A 21,500-nucleotide genomic window follows, 5' to 3' on the forward strand; every position below is an offset into this window, starting at 1 on the left:
GTTTAAACCGCCTAAAAATCGCCCACCTCCGATTAGACATTTTAGGCGCTAGACACTGGATAAAATAAAACATTATAAATATGATATTATGTATGTGGTAAGTTTAAACCGCCTAAATATTATAAATATGATATTATATATGGGGCCTAAAAATCGCCTATATTCTCTCTCAGGCTCGTAGCACCACCCTTGTCCGACAGTCGGTCCGCTACATCCGGAAGGCTTAAAGACTTGTTTACCGACTATACAAATTACCACATGATTTGTTCCCGTGTTTTGTCCTCACTCGCACGGTTCTGACGTTCACATCCCAGAAGGTCATCCATCCTGAAATTGCTTCAGCTCAAGCACGCTTAACTATGAAGTTTTCTTAGGATGTTTGACCAAAAAGATAAGTGTACTTTGGTGACATAAGTGGCCAAATCAATTCTTTTAAACCTCTCCGCATGCACTACAATATTTTTAAAACCGGGGTGTTACAGCTGCCCGGGTTTTAATGGGTTACAAGCAGAAAACAAAAATTTGGTCAATATTAGAGAGTTAAAAAAAAAAACTTAAGACAAGTGATATGAAGGAAGAAGGGTTCCAACTCTTAACCGTACCCTTTCAAGCTTCAAGTAAGTGAATGCCTAATTCGCTGATGAATCTTTTGTAAAATTTTGGCCGAAGTTTTATTTATCGTATTAATGGCCGCAAACATGGATTTGGCCCGCTTGTACTCATGGCGGCTCTGCCCGAATATTGACACTGGTAAGGTGTCATCTCTATAAATCTCTATATTGTTGTTCGTTTGGCAGTCACATGTCTCTTGCGGCTGCGGCTGCGACTGAAAGTTGTTCGTTTGACAGTAGTAGGATCCTGCGATCAGTCACTGCGACTTGCGACTGAATTTTTTAATTGCATGAAAAATTAGTGGTGCAACTTTTTCAATGCCGATTAGTCACGAACAACATCCCGCAAATTCAAAATCGCAGTTGCAATAGCTTGTGATTATGAAACGAACATGGCCTAATAGTGTGTTCATTTTTATATTTATTGTGTAGTTTTTAAAACTATCTACCAACAACTTTTAACATTTCAACAAATCTTTTCTGTTACTTACATACACCAACGCAAATAAAACATTTTTTTTTTTCCATTGGCGTTTGAGTTTTAAGCAAATATTTTATGAAAACTTTACAAACATAGCTTTTTCTTTGATGTTTTTCACCTTTAAACATTCTTTATTAAAATCAACAAGTGACAAGACACCATGAAGGCAGAACATCACATGCTCACAAAAAGCATTGACACCAAAAACAGCCCCACACATAGGATGATAGAATGTAAGAAGCAGATTTACACGTTATGTTTCTTTTGAAAAGAATTACTTGTTAACAAAATGATGAAATGTGTTATTTTCTTTCTTTGTTGCGATTTTTAGTATTGGTTATCATCCAAAGTATTCATCGCAAGAAAAACTTCACTATTTATGATAGAAAGATCTAAAAAGAGATCGAAAAGAAACATCCTTTATTAAAATCAACTAGTGACAAGACTCATGAAGGCAGAACATCACATGTTCGCGCGCATAAAGCATTGACGCTAAAACACACACCCAAATCCATAAGCATGCATATATGGTCCATATATATTGACCTTACTTAAAGGAATCATCAGAGAAAAGAAACTACAAAGCACATCTAATTGGTGAAAATGGGCACGACATGGACTCCGATCTGATGAACCACATCACCAGCTTTGCCGTGGAACCCAACGATCTGGTAACGGTCCTCCTTAAGCTCGAAATGCTCCCCAGCAATCATTCCAAACGGCTGAGACGTTCTCTTGTTAGTCTTGAACGTTAGACTCGTCACCAGTTCAGCATCAACTCCAAAGATTTTATCATAGTAACCTTCCACCAAAGTGATATACTCACTTGGATAATCAAGCTCAAACTACAAAATCAAGAAGGATAAAATTATGTCAAGAAATCAACTTTTGGGAGAAACTAGAAACAAATTAGAGAGATCAAAAAAGAATCGAACCGTTTCAGTTCCAAGTACTGTTTGTTTCCCATGAACATCACCGATGATAGCTTGAGAGCCTTTGTTGTACTCAAACGTGACAAAAGCTACTCCATCGTTTCCTTGACCTACAAGTATCTTTCTAAGGCCATCAAAAACACCATCATCCCAAGAAGCTCCTCCATTACCACCTCTTGCTTGTAGCTTCTTAGCAGTAGAAGGTGTCAACGGAGTAGTCGAAGTTGTTGTTGGAGCGAAATAAGCACCAAGAGCATACAGAACATCACTAGCTTTCCCATGGAATCCAGCAAGTTTTCCTCCGTCACCGTCTTTAAGCTCGAATATCTTCTCAGTCACCATTCCAAAAGGCGGTGAGCTTTTACCCTTAAAGGTCTTGAAGACAAGAGCAGTGACGATTTCGCTTTTATAACCAAAGACTTTGTCGACAGAAACTTGAACTGATGTGATGTAATCATCTGAATCAACCTCAAACTCCTCTGTTCCTAACAATGTCATTTTACCATGCTCTCGTGTCTCACTTTTCCCGTATTTTTCGTATTCGAATTTGACAAAAGCTACACCGGACTCGCCTTGACCAACATAAACCTTTCTTACATGATCAAAAGCACCATCGTCGAATGTTTCCCCACCATTTCCTCCTTGAGCTTCCACTTTGTTGGGAGGTGCCAAGGAGGAAGAGGAAGAGATGGGTGCAAAATAAGCTCCAAGAGAATTGAGATGACTCAGCTAACCCATGAAAGCTAATGATCTTCTTGTCCTTAACTTGAAGTGAAAATTGTGTACCATCTCCAGAAAATTCGTATCCAAAGTACTGAGAAGTGTGTTTTTGTTGGATTTAAACTGAATTCCTTGAATGATATTGGAAGAGTCGTACCAACCGTCGACGGAAACGAGATACTCGTCTGGATGGCTAATATCAATCTGTCAAAATTGCTCGTAAAAAACAAAATGTCAATAGTCTATTCAGGATGGACAACCGGTTTAAGGGTTTTAATTAGGTTTTAATGTTTTGTTTAAACTGAAACAAAAAGAATGGTCCGGTTTGGAATAAGTCTAGTGAAAAAAAACTTTAAAATAGAGTTAAAGATTGATAACTGATTCGATTTATATTATTATTAGATAAAATGCCAAAAAAATACACTGAGATTTCACATTAACAAATCTAAAATTTACCCAGATTGATTCAAAACTTAGCAAAAATAACTAGATTGACTCTCAATGGTAATGAAGAACTAGAATAACTCAAATTTTGTGTAAAAAGACTATTTAACATCAATCTAGATTTCTCCAACAATTTCTTTGACCAAAAAAAAAAAAAAATTTGCTTTTTACGAATTAGGAAAAAAATACAAAATAATTAAAAAAATCATAAAACCAAACCAAACAAATTGTGGAAGCCCCCTTGGCCCATTGGTTGAACAAGGGTTAATTAATGCTTCTACACCCAGAGGTCTGGGGTTCGAGTCCCAGATACTGCGATTTATTAATAAATTTGCAGATTATTAGAGGCAAGTGTGCAGAAGATCTCCAGCGATGTACAATTATAGCCGTTCGCCATGATTCTACGCAGAGAGGGAAGTGTCCATCAAGAGCATAAAGAATGAGGTGAAGGAGGTGAGTATGAAGAAGAAGGTGAAGAAGGTGTCGTCTGTCGTGGATCTAATAAAGGTCGGAAGGAATTGTCCGTTGTAGAATCGTCTATGTAACAGTTCTCATAATTTGCAATAAATAATAAATCCAGACGTTAAAGAAAAAAAAACCAAACCAAACATCAACTCAATTTAGGGTTTAATTGTTATTCCCCTTTTCACAGACTTGACTTTGTTTCTCTTCTCCTTTGTCGATTTTGAGTGGAAACCCTAGCAATCTCTCCTTCAATCCGCCGCTCCTGCAAACTACGGTGAGTATTCCATCTGTGTTGATTTTGTGTCGATATGCTAGCCTCCGTGAGTAATCGTTTCTGACTTTCTCTCCCTTTTCTCTCTTCTCCGGTGGTGACAGATCTGCATCTCCGGCCACATAAACGGCGGCGAGGCTGCAGGCTGCAGGTCTTTCTTACTTCATCACTGTTTCTCTTATCTCGCGGTGACAGAAACTCGGCTTCGGTGTCATTGTTTTCTCTTGTTTTCACCGGAGGATTTTCAGACTTTCAAATTCGATTTCTTCATTCAACAGTGTCTTATTACCCATATCGGTGAGAACTTTTCCCATTCAATTTTGATTTCAATCTAGATTTCAATTTAGATTTCAATTTTGATTGACCCTTTTTTTTTTTTTGCAGATCGACCACCGTCATCTGAGTACCTATAGTGTTCTTCCAGTTTCCGGTAAGAGTATACCTATTTTCGTCGGATTCTTTTTTTAAATTATTTAGCGCCTTTTCCAATTACATGACCATAGATTTTGTTGAAGTAGCTGCAGATTTTTTTTCATGTTTTTGCCTTTATGCAAATTGCTATTTACTTAGATCCTCTATTTTGCTAAAGCTCTTAATTTTATTTATCTATGTTTAGGGATGGCATCCTCCAGTACCATCTTCAAATATCCTCCTCGCCTCTATGACGAAGGAAAATCTATTTTGCAACACCATAGCATGAACCACAACTGTTATTTGTCGAAAATTGGGCTCATTCGAGAAGGATTAGGTCAGGACGTGTGGGACAAATTGAAGGAATCATCTCTTGGTGTATTTATAAAGCTTGCTGATGCGGAATACACATGGGCTGCAAAGAAGGTTCACTTTATCCTCACAAATCAGCTGCGAGTAAACAACTTGCATGAGATTTGGTCTTTGATTGATGGTAGACCAATCCGATTCTCTTTAAATGAGTTTGCGGGTATAACAGGCCTAATTGTGGTGTTATTGAGCCGTCAGACATTTGCCAAGCTGATCACAGTGAGCTTTGGGAAGCAATGAAAGTGGGAACCTCTGACGGTCCTATGTTTACAGAGCTGCAAAAAGTGATGGATTTTAGCAAGGCGTGGGTGTTTGAAAAGAGAATGATGGTTGCTAGGTTGTGCTTATTATCTGTGGCAGTACATGGCATACATCACGAATCAAGAATCCCCTTGTCTAGTGCTAGAAGAGTTCTTGATCCTGTGGGTTTTGAGAAATATCCTTGGGGTCGAGTGGCTTTTGATAGTCTAGTAACCTTAGTGAAGCTTGTTAAATATGACCAAGAGTCCTATGTTATTTACGGATGCGTTCATGCTTTGCTGATTTGGTTGTATGAGAGTGTCCCAGAATAGGAGAGGATTATGGGATGAGAAGACCTACATTGACGGGTGTTCCACTACTCGATTGGCAGTCAACTCGGAAAGGTATAAAGTTAAAAGAATTCCTCATAAAGGAGAAGACTAAGCATGGTCAGGTTAGTTTTTCTTTTTTTTTTTACATCTCTTGTTAAAACAATTTTTGCTGTGTAATTGTTTTGCAAGATTGGCACAATTGTGTGAAGTTTTTCTTTTATTATTTCATGTTACAACAGTTATATAAATGGATTAGTACATAATAAATTGATTAAACATGTTTGTCGTTTTTTTCTTGTTTAATGGAGATGCGTGTAAGGCACATGATTCATGTTTCAGAGGATAACATGTACCCTAAATGGGGAAATGCTGATGCTGATGCGAATAAGGATCCATTACTAGACAACCTGATTAAAGATATCATCACTAACCAGTTACCTTTGAATGCTTGGGATGGTGTGGGCTCTATTGCTGTTGCAAACAAGAATGTGGCAAAGAAGAAAAGAAAATTATACATTGAAGCTGAGGTGGAGAGTAGTATCAAGTGCCAGAAGAAAAAAATGAAAGTGGCTGACCATATTACAGAGGAAGATGAAAAAATCCCAAAAAAGAAGTAGAAGACATCGAAAGAATATGTGGAGGTATATTGGTCACAAATTTCTTTTAAATTATTTTGATATTGATGTTAGTAATGAATATTTGTGAATATGCAATTCATTTTAGGACGATGCAGCAGAGAAGAAGAGCATCTTCGATATTTGGAAAATGTTGGAAACAATTAATGGGACAATTTCAGAACTAGACAAGAACATGAGGACTAGAATGGATGCTTTGGAGAACAAATTTGAATCCCTGGTTACTAAGAGAGTTAGTGACGTAGATGTGAAGGAAATGAAAGAGTCCAAACCTGAATTTGCTATCTCAAACAACAATGAAGATGATGAGGCAACTAGTAAATCTCCAGTAAGTTATACTTTCACCTCCTCTATCCAAATTCTAGTTGTACTGCGATGGCTATGTTACTAAATTTGGTTTGATTTTAGATGTCTATTATTGACACTATTACTTATTTTAATTTTGCAGTCTTGGGTAGTAGAGGAGAATCCTACTTCACATGATGGTTTGCCTATTCAAAGAGTGGTGAAGAAAGTCTATACAGTGAGAAAGAAGAAAAAGAAAGAAGGTGAAATATCTGGTGATCTTATCTTATTTGAAAAGAAAGATGGTACAAAGGCTGAGAGGAAAAATTATGAAAAGGCTGCGCTGAAATTAGAAGCTACAAAGACTGTGGTGAAAGGTAGCTCAAAGCCTGCCCTAGCCGGAGAAGTTACAAAGGCTGTCAAGAAAGGCGGCTCCAAGGCAGCGCTTAAAGAAGTTGCTGCTAAGAACTCGGGTTTCAAGGCATCCAAGATTGGTGGCGCAAAGGCTGCGGTGAAAGATGAGGCGGCTAAGAATGACGGTTCAAAGGCTGCAAACAAATCTGCTACAATGGATGAGAATAAGATGAAGATGAAGTCTATTATCCAAAAAGACGATGTCGTAGATGTTACTGACCAAGTTCAAGATGATGCTCTGAAAATAGTTTCAAGTTCTGAAGACACATTCTCGGATCCTGGACAACAACATGCTAATACGGTAATGAATGCAACATTGACAGTAATGGTAGAGAAAATAAAGAATCTAGATGAGGGTATGACTGTGGGAAGAAGAGTGCCACAATTGGTTGGTTCTCAAAAGTACCCGTATGTTGGTAACTCTACAGTGAAGCGCATCATTACGGATGGAGAACCTTCTTCCTTGATACCTGATCATCTTAAACCTGTTTCTAACGCGAAAGTTCATGAACTGTTTGATTTTCTCGAGGCAGATGAAGAGTAAGACTTGACAATTATTTAATCTTCCAATATCAAAATGTAAATTTGTCTTTCTAATGACTCTTTTTTTTTTATTTTCAGGGACGATCTTCTTCAGACTAGTAATGGAGATACGAGATTCTATTGGCAAATTTTGACTCTAAGAGAACAGTGGCCACATGAAAAATATGGATGGTTGAAAGATTATGTAAGTCATCTAAGATTATGAAAATCTCTTTTCCTTTTCAGTTTAATCGTTTTAGATTTTTATTGATTCTAACTGGTTTAATTATTAATGTAGCATATGGGTGCTGCGATGGCTATGTTCCGCAAAAGGTTGATGCATGAGCCTTCAGCGTACCCTAATCAACGAATAACTTTCTTGGACCAATACATGTTGAGGGAGTTGGCTCAAGATTACAAGCACTTTTCAGGAGGTCGTAAGTGCTTCAAGTTCAGGGATTTCTTTGCGGAACACCTCAACGGGACAGCTCCAATTGAATCAGCTACTCACAAGAAATGGTTCATCGATGTTGATCATCTTTATGCTTGCCTCTTTGTCAATGGGGATTATTGGGTTGCTCTTGATATTGACCTCCCTATGAAGAGGATTAACATCTATGATAGCATCCCACATTTGACCACTAAACCTGAAATGTCGAGACAATGCATGTTTTTGCGAGAAATGATCCCTGCCATGATGAGTACTATGGTACCTGAGGAGATACGTAAGAAGAGTACTGCAAGGCTGGAAGTGAAAAGAATTACAAAGAAAGTACCGGTGAATAAAGATCCCGACGATTGTGCTATCTACACAATCAAATACATCGAGTGTTTGGCTCTTGGGACATCATTCGATGGGCTTTGCGATGAAAACATGAAGGCGATACGTATTAAACTTGCAGCGGAGCTATATGATGAAGTGAGAGAGACAGCCAGACCGTATGAGCTTGATATGTGTCGTGAAGAAATCACAATCCCTCATCTCGAAGACTCTGAGTAGTTTCTTCTATTTTATTTCATGTCATCTCGGATTTGTAGGTTCTATTTTATTTCTTTATTTCTCAGACCTAATTCTACTAGGTTTTTCAACGTTTAAGTACCTTATGGTTGGAAATTTTTATTTTATTTCATGTATCGACTTTAATTTTCATAACATATTATGTAGTAGACCTTAAACACCAAAAAAAAAAGAACATAACGTAATTAGAAGCACACATTAAGTGAATGGCAAACAGGAAAACAATATAATCAGCTGTCTACTCTTGAATGAAATACAAAGGCTGCCAAGAACATAATAGAGTTGAAACAGAAAGAACCAAATCAAACCAACATAAGAAATCTTTAAGAAAATATGAATTACATGTCTTACGATTATGTCCTATTTGATTGCATTTCCCACAAGTGTGTAGTTTTCTTGGCTTCTTCTTCTCCATAGCAATCTCCAATGCAGATTTAATTCTTGATTTTTTAGGCCTTCCTGGTTGTTGATGAGCTTCTGGGGGCAAACATATCTTGGTAGCCACATGATCAGGAACATGTATAGCAAAATCCCTAGGCATGATGGCGTTTGCATAGGAATTGCACAAGTAGTTTTTGTGATAATAAGGATGACACATTGAAATTCTAGAGACTTTCCTGTTTTCACCCGCCGCAATTTCATGAACACATGGCAATTTCTCCAAGTCAAACCTGCGACACGTACACTTTTTGTCTTTCAAATTAACAACATGGAGAGAAGATCCATGTGTAACTTGAAACTGATGTGCATCTATAGCTTGTACAGTAAGTAACTTAGCGTACTCTACACGGCTCTGTAAAAATAATCAATGGGTAAATATCAATTTATGAACAATATACATGAATAGCCTTGCAAGTGTTGAACATGTTTAGAGATTGAACCTGCAGAATTTTCTCTACTCCACGTGTCAGAGCTGTGGTCAATTTCAATGCATCATTCATTCGCTCTGAAAACCATCTTGTCATCATGGACCTTACTTCATCTAGCAGTTGTACTATGTGAAAACTCCTCGCATGTGACATCACGTTATTCATTGATTATGCAATATTACTTGTAAGTATGTACCTATCACCCAGAAAATGTACACTTGTCCACAGTCGCACATCAGCTCGTTCCAGGTAATTATGAAGAGCAGGACTCAGCGCCTCAATTTGATCAAATGTGCTTTGAAAATCGACTAATCTAAAAGCATTTGCCGCCTTCTTTACCAAACCAAATGCATCCCGATCTTTAAAACGTACCAATATGTTCTTGTACATATGGTATGTACATATTCCCCGATTCGACTTTGTATACACCTTCTATATTGCTTTACCAATATGTTCTTGTACATATGGATGTACATATTCCCCGTACAAGCTATTGGAAAAATCTGGAAATTGCCATCTTGAGTCGTTGCTGTTAGAAGTGTCCCTTTGTATTTTCCCTGTAAAAAAGTGCCATCAACGACAACAACTTTCCTCATGTAAGAAAATCCAAGCATGCTTGCACCAAACGCTAGAACAAATACTTAAATCTTTGCGTTGCATCAACTTCAAGTCGCGTTAAGGTTCCAGGATTTGCTCTACGTATCATGTATAAGTATGTGGGTAGTTGCTCGTATCTACTCTCTGGAATCCCCCTCACCAATTCACGGGCGTGTCGTAGTGTCCGATATGCCTTCCAATACTCCATCTATCAGAAAATAAAAAATAATTGATTGTGTGCACAAATAGTAGAAATTATCTATTCCAATGAGTCAAAAATGTACCTTTATGTGAAACCTTTTATTCATCGCTTCGGCAACGTGCATTGGCAATACCGTGGGTCCAACTCCACCAACAAAATCTTATACAACACACCAAGTATATCATGCGTTGCTTGTCGAGCACGTGCAGAACGGTCTGTAACTAAACATGTATGTTCCGAAACATACTTACGGACATGAAACTTTGGATAGTCGTTTGTTGGTGTAGCTCGTACCTTCCACGTACAACCTTGAACCCAGCACTTGACAACCAATATAAATGATGTCGATTTATAAACAAAAAAATCAAATTTTTGAACCACGGTAATTATCTTCAATCGTGTCTCCAAATGCTCTTTCGTTTCATAACATTGTCCAACAACCAATTCCACAACATACATTTCTAATGTTGCATAATGATCTTCTTCTTTTTGTTCTTCAATGAAAGTACCTAGACTCCTCTTCTTCATTGGTAAATTAGGTTTTTCCTTTTCTTCTGGTGGAATCCCATACAAGCTAAAATTCTCGTCATCAGAGTCTGTTCCGTCAGAATCGTCGCAGTAATCAAATCGAATTTCTTCATCTTTCTCGTCTACCTCAATCGGGGCTGCGAGTTCATGAGACAAATCAGTTTCTTCTTCTTCTTCCATCATGTTTTTGTTTCTTCCTCGTTTTCTCTGCAATTTGTTGGCAGTGACACCTTCATTGTCGATTTCATTGGAGTGAGTCGAGTTTTTCCTTTTCACTTCCACACATAGACGAATTGTATTGCTCTTCAATAACCCTAAAAAAGTGTGAAACTGTCTAGAATTACTTATAAAAACTGGTGGTGTATCACCAGGTAAGGACTGCGACATCATCTTCGAAATCTCGTAGCTCAAGACAACATCGCAGACTCTGTTTTGCAGCCCATAATCCTCAAAGACCATTTGAATGCATTGATCGTAACTTGTTTCACGGTTAACTTCCATCACGCGATATCCCCTATTGTTATCAATGACAAACGACCATATATTTTTCTCGAAAATCTATTTGCCACATACTAGGATCACCTTATTCATATCCAATCCACTCCCTCTGGTTTGAAACATTATTGATAGAACTCCAAATCGTATAATATAACGTGGATTGAAAGAAAAGGTAAAGAGAATTAACCAAAAATGGAAAATTTTTAACAAATCTACTTGAATAGGAACCCTAAAAGAGATGAACGTTTTTCTGTAGAAAAAGATTGTGGCATCGTGGTGAGAATGGAGGAGAAAGGAAACCGTAACTGATGCCACAAAACCCTAGAAAAATATGGTAAGTTATGATCGTAATTAATATTTTTTTAAATCAGATTTGGCAGTTAATTTTAAAAAGTCTGTCACGTTACAAGTATGTCTGCGGTGTCGCTATATTTCAAATTTTTTAAAAAACTGCCACACATGATATTTCCAACATAAATTCCGACTTCAAATAAATATTAAAAATCTGTCATAATATAATAAAAGTCTGTCATAACAAATATAAATCTGCTGTCACTAAATAGGTCATTCCAATAATTTTATTTCAATTTAAAAAATCTGCTATGAAACACCAGACTTTTTAAAAATCTGGTATAACATAAAAAAAAACTGTCATAACGTTGTTGGGACTATATGTCATTCTAGCAATTTTTATTTTTAAAAAACAAATCTGCTATAACACTGCAAATTTTATGTTGACATTTAAATATCTGTCATAACATAAAAACAATCTGTCACCACTAAAAAGTCAAACTAGCAATTATTTTTTCTTTAACAAATCTGCTGCTTTATGACAGATTTGTTCTGAAAAATATTAGTCTACTGACACTAGAAACAAAAATCTGCTATACACTGAAATAAAACTGTCAAAATTACGGAAGTCTGCGGCGTCAAGAGCAAATAAGTCTGTCGAAGAAAAAAATCTGTTACAATTTTAAAATATGTCGTAACAATATTCAAATAAATCTGTCGGAAAAAAAAAACTGCCGTAAAAAATCTGTCGTAGACCATTAAATCTGTCGTCGAAAATTAATCTGTCACAACTAGGCCGACAGAATTTTCACGGCAGATTTGTTTTTTGGCAAAAATATCAAACACGTTTCGAAATAATAAGAGGGTATTATTGACTTCTTTTTTTTTTTTCTGTCAAAGAGACAAAGAGTATTTCGGTCAGAAAAATAACTAGATTAACCCATACCTTTTATATGTTAATCTAGTAATTAGACCTTAGTTATGGATCAAACTAGTTTTTTTCCCTAAATAAATCAATACCCAACTTTTAAAAAAATTGTTAAAACGACATCTCTTTAACTTGCCGTTAAATGTGTTAGAGATAGAAGTTCAAGTAGTCCTCTACTCCCAAAATTCCTAATTTTAAGTTTTAACCCTAGAATTTCACTAGTTATCATCTTTCAATTAATCTATTTCTAGTTTTTTACTGCTGTCAAAAAAACATAGAAAATGATCTATTTCTATTGAAAACTACGGCAATCAAGGAGCAAAGGCTTTTACTTGAAACTGAAACCAAATAATGGTTCGTTATGATTTAATTCTGGTATAGTAAAAACAACTTTAAAACCTAGGAAGCACGGAAGCTTCGTCGAAGGTCCGCCTCCCGTTTCGGAATCTTAGTCGGAATCGGAAGCTTTTGGAAGCTTTTGGAATCTTGCTTCCATAGCGTTTCCAAAAAATTTACTTTGGAAGCTCGTTGGAAGCTTACGATTCCATTTTAGAAGCTTACGTTTCCATTTAAAAAATTTGATAGTCAAATATTAATAAGAAACATGAAATTATTTTTTTATAGTATTTTTTACAATTAAAAGAAACCAAAACTAATTTAAAATTTATATTTTTGCATACTAAGTTTTTTATTTTATTTTTAAAAGATCATGCTTAACAAAATAACCATGACATAAATTATTTATTTGGAAAATGTTGGAATGAATAATTGACTTAAATAAACTTTGAGAAACTTGAATTGGATGATGTGTTATCGATAAAATAGAATTTGAAACTATTTTATTGGATGGAATTAAGAAAATGAGAGTGAAGATAGTGATCTAAAATTTTGACTTTGAACTATTTTATTTTTATTAATTGTAAAAATAAACTATTTGGTTTTTATTTGTAGTTGAAGTATTTAAAATTTATGTATTAGATTTACGTGGTTAATTATATGTTTTAATATTATATAATGCTTAATGTTTTATTATATATGTATATATATATACACATTAATTTCTATATACGCTTCCAACACGTACCCACTTCCTAAAATTTCTAAAAAAATCGCTTCCACGTTTCCAAACGCTTCGCTTCCGTGTATCCGTTTCTGATTCCATGCAATCTAGTTTAAAACTATAAATTAAGAATGATTCTACTTATATTATATTTATGTACTGTGATAAAATCTTCTTTTAATATATACGCAGAAATAGTTTCGAATTTAGCTTTCTGAGTTTAACTAACAAAAGCAATAACTTATAAACAAATTGGCTTTGGTTTCCTTTAACATTTAGATCCGATTCCATTCGGTTCAAGTTCTTTTAGTTAAACATATATTTTTACTACTCCTCGAATACACATTTGATATTAGCGTTGAAGAGATAGAAGACAACATACCGTAGAAATGGTACTTCTACCCTTCACACCATGAAAAGATCCTTCCTTTGGTTGTCCGTTCTTTACATAATCGAATCTGATTTGCTCAATTCCAAGACCACCAGCTGCTACATATATCTTAGCCACACCATCGTGATCGGCTCCATCATCCCATTGTTTGCCTTCTTTTCCTCCTTGTGCTTCTAATTTTTGGGGTACTCCGGTCGACATCTTTCAGATTTTTTTTTCTTTTCCTGAAATTATAAAAACTATTACTTTTTCCTTTTAGAATAATCCATTGAATGCATATTTTGATTTAGATTAAAATATTTGTCTACAAAAAATGAAACAATACATATGTGACAATAATATATACTCTAACCGATTTAATTGGACCATGTATGAAACTAGTCAATGTGTCTGCGTGTAATAAATCAAACACAATTACACATGCTAAGAAAAATATACAGCAATGGAAGTACGGTTGGAAGCCTTTTATCAAAAGAAAGTCCTAAACTAATTTTTCTTCATATATAAGTTACTTTGAAATCACTAGTTAGAAAAAATTACTAAACATCTTATTACATAATATAATCAAACTTCGCCGTTTTATTGTTTAATAGTACTAAAGAAAACTCAGAAAAGAAAAAAAAGCAGAGAAACAAAGAGTAACCTGAGTACAGTGAGGAGGATGAGAGTTACTTTGGAGGTTGTGGATTGTGAATCTCTGATAGAAGCGAATGGTGCGATATTTATTAAGCCATTTTTGGAATGAGTTTTTTTTTCTCTTTTTTTGGGGATATATTTATGTTAATGTTATTAACTTATTTATGTGGATCATGTTCTTGCAAGTAATTTCAGATTATCTTAAGAGAGATCCCGAGCCTCTGTTTTGTGTGTCAAAGCAAGCTTCACCTGACTATATTGTTGTAGTTACCCAAATCCTAGCCGATGTACTACTTCGAGTAGACCTTCTTGTGCCGGCGAGAATCACGGCTCCGATTTATTCATCAACGTCACCTAGTCTTTTGACAGTGACTATCATGTCATCCATCGATTTGTTCGTGGAAGATTCTTCGACTAACCGTGATCTCACATGTGTCAAAACGCTCTTTAGCCTTTGCCTCAAAGCTCTCATGGAATCTACGTCGATCTTTAGCTATCCTTTTGTGGCATTGGGGAATGTCTTTCTTTGTTATGTTTTAAACTTTGGGATCGTTGAATCCTTCCTTTCCTTTGTACTTGGATTTATTTGAATGAATGAAAACAAGTATTTGCAAAAAAAAAAAAAAAAAAAAATTTGTCACAAACATTTTCTGGCGTTTACAATTTTTTCTCAAATAAGTTTACTGTTTTGTTTTGAAAAATAAAATAAAAATTAACTCTTTCAGTTAAAAAAAAAATTGTAACTGTTTGTGACAATGATAGGAGTTGTAATGATCGAAAACGGTTACATTTGTAATAAAACGCAGGAGAAATGCATTCCACGTTGTGCAACAAAGAAAACGCCATGAATTTGTTATACCAAACAAATATGACAAAATATCCAATCAAACTTTCCATATGGCAATATATTTTTAGTCAAGTGGTTAAGTTCACTTGGTTTCGCCTTTCCTACCGGAGTTCGACTCCAATAAGTCACGTTATCCCGTATGGTAGGAATTGGCTATGAATCGGGCCTTGTCGATCCAAAAATGTCAAAAAAAAAAAAGTCTATCCTTTTTAGTAAAAATAAATCTCAATTATTTTAATCTTAATCAATATTTTAGTTGTAGTCAGATTGATCAATTAGGTAGATAACCATATTGGAAGAGTAAATTAGATAAATCAGTTTACAAAAAAATGTTTAGGTAAATAATTTTTTTATTATTATATACCTTTTTAAAAAAAAATTAATTGAAGCGTTATTTAGAGTAGACATTATGTTATTCTATAATTCAAAACTGTCACTTAGAAAAAAACTGCACATTTTTTTTCACAAATAAATAAGTTGATTGTAGTCTACCTAACTTTACATATTTTTATATATCGACAGCTATAGTTACCACGTACTACAAATCGCTATAAATGTAATATTTTGTGAAATAACGAGTTATATATTTCAATAAATATGTTCTTATCTATTTTTGTAACGTGATACGTTATATGCCACAACAAACATTACTTGATTACACACTTATTTTTTAAAACCCGGTTCTACACTTATTGATTCAATTACTATTTCAGTAAAACTAAAACACACAAAACGTAGATAAACCAAGGAAGAGTATTATAACTTTTTGAGTCTTACAAACCAAATCCCTCCCTTGATGCAACATACCACACTTACGAAGACTCACAAACTCACCAACACTGACCGTTCTTAAGCAGAGTCTACTCCATAGAAAAATATGTCATCATAACGACCATTGGTAGGAGACTTCCCTCCATACATCAACAAACCTTTCTTTCCCTCTATGGACGCAGTTGTGGACGCACACCATCCACGCGGACTATGACCTTCCTCGAGTTTCTCCCACATCAAATTCTCCGTGTCCAACACGAAAGCTCCACCGATCAATATCCCTGGTCCCAAATGAGCCTTTGGGTCCATATCAATCTCACCTCCAGATATAATTATATATTTCCCAACAACCGCTATCGAAAACACGCTCCTCCCCCATGGCTTTTCGCCGCTTGTTTCCACTTTAGTCCATTTACTTTCAACCGGATCATAGCAATGAACATCATCCATTTCGTCCCCAGAAAATCCGTAAACAACCCAAATCTTTCCTTGAACAACTGCAAGCCCTGGTCCTCCTCTCGCTTTGCAAGACTCTCCTGGATTGGTAAACTCAATCCACTTTTCACTAACGATGTTATAAGCATGCAATGTATTGAGACGTGCCGTAGTACTTACTCCACCAAAGACATAAACATTTTCCGCATCAGCAGCCATCGCATGGAAGCTACGTGGTGCAGGTCCTTTATTGACGTGCGTTATGAGTTTCCACTCGCTTTTAACCGTGTCGTAAGAGTAGAAACCGTTGTAATTACGGTGGCCATCCCGGCCACCAAAGACGTAGAGTTTAGTGCCGATGGCTACCATGCAAACACCTAAGCAAGGGAGGTCCGGAACATCACCGTTTGGAGGAGCAAGTGACCATGTGTTATGAGTCTTGAAGTCGAAGACGTAGAGATGTTGATCGATGTGGAAATTAGGCGTTAGCTCTCCTCCAAAGGAATACATTTTTTCTCCAACCATGGCTATAGCATGAGAACATCTTGGTCCAGGTTCATTTGATTTTTGCTCCACCTAACAATAATAGTCACCACATATTTCATAATATAAATTCCAGTAGCACAATAATAACTTTCACAAGGACTAAAACTATTTTTACGCACTAGTTCTACAAATATGACCCGAACTAAAATTTGGAACCAAAATCAAATTGAAAATTTATCTTTAATTCGATATGTACCAATGTTTTGTAGCAAAATCTAACCATAACCTAACTTAGTGTACGACAAGCATACCAAATAACATTAATTATTATCTGTATTTCTAAATCAGGTTTTTTCTTCAAAGCAAACCAAAATTAAAATGAAGAATTTTTTTTTTAAGGTCCATACTGAATATTCCAAGAACATACATGCGGACGAAATCGATCCATATAACCGAATATTGAGTCCTACGTACTAAGTACCTGGATCCACTTTCCACGCAACATCGGAGTAGACGAAAGAGACATGTAAGCTCCAATGGAATGAAGAACGTCGCCCGAACTCCCATGAAAACCGGTGATCTTTCCGCCTTCGAGCAAGAAGAAATCACCTGACGTGATTCCAAACGGCTGAGAGGTTATACCCTTGAATGTCTTGAATATAAGAGCCGTTATGATTTCTACCTTCAAGCCAAAGAGTTTCTCGTAGTAAACTTTCACAGATGTTATGTAATCATCTGGATGGATCACAAACTGCCAAAACAACTATCAATTCATAAGAAATATATAAACCTAGGCCTATATATGCATTTTGGATAGTTCCAATACTTTAGATAATTATCCGACCAGTACCTTCATATGTTAGAATTTAAAATCCTAATCCAAATTGGTAATATATCTATTACTACTCTTATCCAAAAAGTTTTCGTCATATATAAGTTAGATCTTATAGGAGTAGAGTCCGTTGACTCGAAGCAAGAAAAAAAATTATGTAATTAATTACCTCCTCTGTTCCGAGCAATGACATTTTCCCGTGACCATCTCCGCCAAGCAATTCCGATCCTTTATAGTACTCAAACTTGACAAAAGCAACACCAGAATCACCTTGTCCTACATAAACCTTCCTCACGTTATCATGAACACCATCGTCCCAAGAAACTCCTCCGTTTCCGCCTTTTGCTGGAAGTTTAAAGGAAGGAGTTACGGGAGTAGAAGATGTCGTCGAGGGATATATATATACTCCTAGAGAATGGAGAACATTGCTTGCTTGTCCATGAAACCCGACGATTTTGCCTCCTTCGAGTATAGATTTGTTTCCGGAAACCATTCCAAAAGGCTGAGAGGTTTTGCTTTTGAATGTTTTGAAGATAAGAGATGTTATGATATCTGTTGGTAGGCCAAAGATTTTCTCATAGTAAAATTCAACTGATGTGATGTAGTCATCCGAATCAACCTCAAATTCCTCTGTTCCTAACAGTGTCTGTTTTCCGTGCTCGCATGTTTCTCTTTTGCCATTTTTTTCGTATTCGAACTTGATATAAGCTACCCCGGAATCGCCTTGACCAACATAAACCTTTCTTACATCATCGAAAGCACCATCATCAAATGTTTTTCCACCATTTCCTCCTTGAGCTTCAACTCTGTTAGGAGGAGGAGTCAGGGAGGAAGAAGAGGATGAGACTTGAACGAAATAAGCCCCAAGAGAATTAAGGTGCGAGTCGGCGAAACCATGGAAACCGATGATCTTCTTGTCCTTAACTTGAAGTGAAAATTGTGTACCATCTCCAGAAAATTCATATCCAATGAAATCAGAAGTAGTATTGTTGGTTTGAAACTTGATTCCTTGAATGATATTAGAAGAGTCATACCAACCCTCTACAGAAACGAGATATTCCTCGGGATGACCTATCACGATCTGTAGAATAAACCAAGATTGAAATGTTGTAGTCTGAAATCAGAAATTGTAAAACAAGAATTTAAGAGAAGAAAAACAGCAGCACAAACCGTAGAAATGATAGCTCTAGCTTTAACACCGTGGAAAGTTCCTTCCTTTATCTCTCCGTTCTTAACATAATCGAACTTGATGTTCTCAATTCCTAGACCACCAGCTGCAACATATATCTTCATCACACCTTCGTGATCTGATCCATCGTCCCATTGATTGCCTCCATCACCTCCCTGTGTTTCCATCTTTTGGAGTCCACCAGAACCCGTGTCCAATCCGCTTCCTCCAGTGTTAGATCCTGTCCCGCCAGTGGTTACACTGGAAACTGGAGCAGGAACAGGAGCATGATCTGGAGCTGGAGCTGGAGCGGGAGCTGGAGCTGGAGCTGGAGCTGGAACTGGAGCTGGAGCCGGAACGGGAAGAGGGGCAAAATGTGCACCAAGAGCATCAATAGCATCACCAGACCGACCACAAAACCCAACAAGTTTAAAACCTGTTTCTTTGAACACAAATTTATTACCAACCACATTCCCTAAAGCAGGGGAGACTCTTCCTTTTGATGTCTTAAATGTAAGCGAAGAAAGGTAACCATCTATTGTTCCCTCGACCGATGTAATATGTTCATTAGGATAATCCACCACAAACTGCAACCAAATTTAAACGTTTCTCATATCAAAAGAGAACAATAATAAGAATATCTTAGTAAACAAGAAACTACACAAATATTTCTATGAAGATACCTCTTGTGGAGCTTCTTGTCTCTTCCCATGAGCATGTGGTACCATTCTTTCGCCTTTCGCATACTCAAACCTCACATAACTCACAAACTTACCATTTCGTCCAACAAGCACTTTTCTAACACCATCAAAAGCACCATCGTCCCAAGCACTCCCTCCGTTCCCACCCTGCAGTTTAAAGTGCTTGAGAGGAGAATTCACAGCGAAGAAGTGAGGTCCAATGGCATCAAGAGCTTCACCAGAACGACCATGGAAACCAAGAAGCTTTCCTCCATTTTTGCTCTCGAGCATGAATTCTTTCCCAGCTGGATTCCCTAATAATGTCGTATGACCAAGTATCGGAGAGGTTCTTCCATAAGAGGTTTTGAAGAGTAATGATTTGATCAATTCTGATCCATAACCGAAAACAGTATCGTAGCTTCCACCAACGGCTGTGATATATTCATTCGGATAATCCACTGAAAACTGGATTACATTTTCCATCAAAAACAAACAAATGATTAGCTTTTAAGGGTTTGACAATAATAACAAAGTCATGGTTTTTTCATTACCTCTTTTAGTTCCCCATGATTCGTCCCGTGTTCACGAATTTCGAATCTTCCGTCCTTTTCGTATTCGATCTTGATATAAGTTACCTTCCTGAAGTCCTTTCCAACTATTACTTTTTTCACACCATCAAAAACACCATCGTCGAATGCTCCTCCATTGTTACCACCCATCGCTCCCACCTTTTCCGACATTTTTTCTATCTCTTAATTTTAGAGAAAACCTGAAAGATGGAAACATTATTTTCAGAAACACACTAAGAACCAAGAAACAACGAACCCAATGGTTTCTTCATATGAAAAACAGAGAAAGAGGATGCAACACAATTACACAAACTATGTTTTATTACTTATCACAAGTGTGAAAAAACGTTATTAACCTAGATAATTACCTTTTCTATCGAATCTTAATTATTTCGCAGGTTCCATTACTTCGGAATTACTTTTTCAAGACAATATCAATTGGTCTCCTTTTTAGTCTTTGATAGAATTATAGTTACATACTTAACGAGAGGAATTAATCAGAAAAAAATCTGGATTTTGACAAAAGTATAGGAGAAACATGTACAATAACATAAAGACATGCACATTAAATTCTTTAGTCTGAAATCTGAAAATTATAGGGCATATTTTAAATCTGAAAATTATAGGACATATTTTATAATTAATAATAATATTCTTTAGTCTGTGACAAATATCTTAGTCAATAAAGTTAAACAAGTCGAAACTTGAAACCCAATAAACAAAGCACAAGAGAGAAAATAAGATGAAGTCTATATCATCTTAATGTTCCAAAAGCAATATATGAGGTATTACACTATGATTTCTTTCTTCGGCAATTTCCTAAAAAACTAATCAGTTTGACGTTAGAGAAAGAAAAAAGTCTAGCTTAAAGCTATTGTTAAGAAACGAATACAAAATTAAAATAATAATTTGTTGTTTATAAGTTCTTGAAATCTAGCAGTAGTCACTACTTAGAGAGGAACCACAAAATAATCAAATTACGCCGTTTTCGCCGATCAATACTCAAGAAAACTCGAAAGAGAGAGTAAAACCAAAAAAGAAGTGAGAAATAGTAACCTGAGTAAAGAGAATACGATGAGAATTGATGAATGAGAGTAACTTACGAGATTGTGGATAGTGATAGGAGATCGTTATTATTTCTTATATAATGGGAAAGTGAAAACCTCACCTAGACAAAGTCTTTATATTCTTTGTGACAATGAAAGGAGTTATAATTCTTGAAAACGGTTACATTCCTTTTAAACGTGAGAGAAATGCTTCCCACATGGTCCAACTAACAAAATTTTAAGCCAATAAACCATTAAGAAAAATAAAGGAGAAATGCTAAGTTGCTAACCATTAAGAAAAATAAAATAGTTGATGCATCATAACCAAACAAGGGCAAAACCACATAAAATTAGTATTATGTGAATAGAGAATGTCGACAAAAGAATGTGAATATAGAATGGAGGAAAAAAAAAGGGATAATTGTGTCTGAGAAGAGAAGAGAAAACGGCCAAAATCAACCTAAACTATTTTCATGTGACTTTTTCCAATCCCAACTCTAATCCTCTGTATTTATC

At 36.1% G+C, this 21,500-nt stretch overlaps 4 protein-coding genes across 7 annotated transcripts; 1 reads left to right on the forward strand and 3 right to left on the reverse strand.

Moving 5' to 3' along the window:
- Window positions 1–1,473: 1,473 nt before the first annotated feature.
- LOC110224857 (myrosinase-binding protein 1) lies at window positions 1,474–13,753 on the reverse strand. The gene is given in 5 exon segments (XM_021012404.1): window positions 1,474–1,937; window positions 2,028–2,751; window positions 2,753–2,853; window positions 2,856–2,948; window positions 13,506–13,753. Coding segments are annotated over 5 exon segments (1,383 nt in total). The 5' UTR covers window positions 13,716–13,753; the 3' UTR covers window positions 1,474–1,682.
- On the forward strand, window positions 4,402–8,253 carry LOC110224711. The gene is given in 8 exon segments (XM_021011443.1): window positions 4,402–4,873; window positions 4,876–5,268; window positions 5,271–5,398; window positions 5,585–5,803; window positions 6,000–6,175; window positions 6,320–7,150; window positions 7,232–7,337; window positions 7,431–8,253. Coding segments are annotated over 8 exon segments (2,886 nt in total). The 5' UTR covers window positions 4,402–4,542; the 3' UTR covers window positions 8,133–8,253.
- Window positions 8,438–12,018, reverse strand: LOC110224858. 2 transcript variants are annotated; one of them, XR_002329331.1, is made up of 3 exons: window positions 9,901–12,018; window positions 9,032–9,824; window positions 8,438–8,943 (listed from the first exon to the last, which is right to left on the reverse strand). XR_002329331.1 is itself a non-coding variant. In XM_021012407.1 (2 exons), exon 1 carries the CDS (start codon window positions 10,845–10,847, stop codon window positions 9,921–9,923), a length of 927 nt encoding a protein of 308 aa, XP_020868066.1. In that variant the 5' UTR covers window positions 10,848–12,018; the 3' UTR covers window positions 8,438–9,824; window positions 9,901–9,920. The 2 variants fall into 2 exon arrangements, 1 of the variants encoding a protein (XP_020868066.1); XM_021012407.1 differs by having other exon boundaries at window positions 8,438–9,824.
- Window positions 13,754–15,628: 1,875 nt separating the features above from the next.
- LOC9330411 (myrosinase-binding protein 2) lies at window positions 15,629–21,110 on the reverse strand. 3 transcript variants are annotated; one of them, XM_021012401.1, is made up of 7 exons: window positions 21,042–21,110; window positions 19,921–20,138; window positions 19,373–19,834; window positions 18,692–19,276; window positions 17,691–18,602; window positions 17,171–17,452; window positions 15,629–16,779 (listed from the first exon to the last, which is right to left on the reverse strand). In XM_021012401.1, the coding sequence occupies exons 2-7, from the start codon at window positions 20,107–20,109 to the stop codon at window positions 15,847–15,849; spliced, it is 3,363 nt and encodes a 1,120-aa protein (XP_020868060.1). In that variant the 5' UTR covers window positions 20,110–20,138; window positions 21,042–21,110; the 3' UTR covers window positions 15,629–15,846. The 3 variants fall into 3 exon arrangements, with proteins under 3 accessions (XP_020868060.1, XP_020868061.1, XP_020868058.1); XM_021012402.1 differs by having other exon boundaries at window positions 17,171–17,440; window positions 20,995–21,100; XM_021012399.1 differs by having other exon boundaries at window positions 20,995–21,100.
- Window positions 21,111–21,500: the final 390 nt, after the last annotated feature.

The sequence above is a fragment of the Arabidopsis lyrata genome (genome assembly GCF_000004255.2).
Source record: "Arabidopsis lyrata subsp. lyrata unplaced genomic scaffold ARALYscaffold_1, whole genome shotgun sequence".
Classification (NCBI taxonomy): domain Eukaryota; kingdom Viridiplantae; phylum Streptophyta; class Magnoliopsida; order Brassicales; family Brassicaceae; genus Arabidopsis; species Arabidopsis lyrata.

Coding starts and splice junctions, on each gene's coding strand:
- LOC110224858 (XM_021012407.1), bottom strand. CDS start 10,847: ATGGAAGTTAACCGTGAAACAAGTTACGATCAATGCATTCAAATGGTC.
- LOC9330411 (XM_021012401.1), bottom strand. CDS start 20,109: ATGTCGGAAAAGGTGGGAGCGATGGGTGGTAACAATGGAGGAGCATTC. Junction 19,835..19,920: donor ATCATGGGGAACTAAAAGAG/GTAATGAAAAAA, acceptor AATGTAATCCAG/TTTTCAGTGGATTATCCGAA. Junction 16,780..17,170: donor TGCGTGGAAAGTGGATCCAG/GTACTTAGTACG, acceptor TATTATTGTTAG/GTGGAGCAAAAATCAAATGA.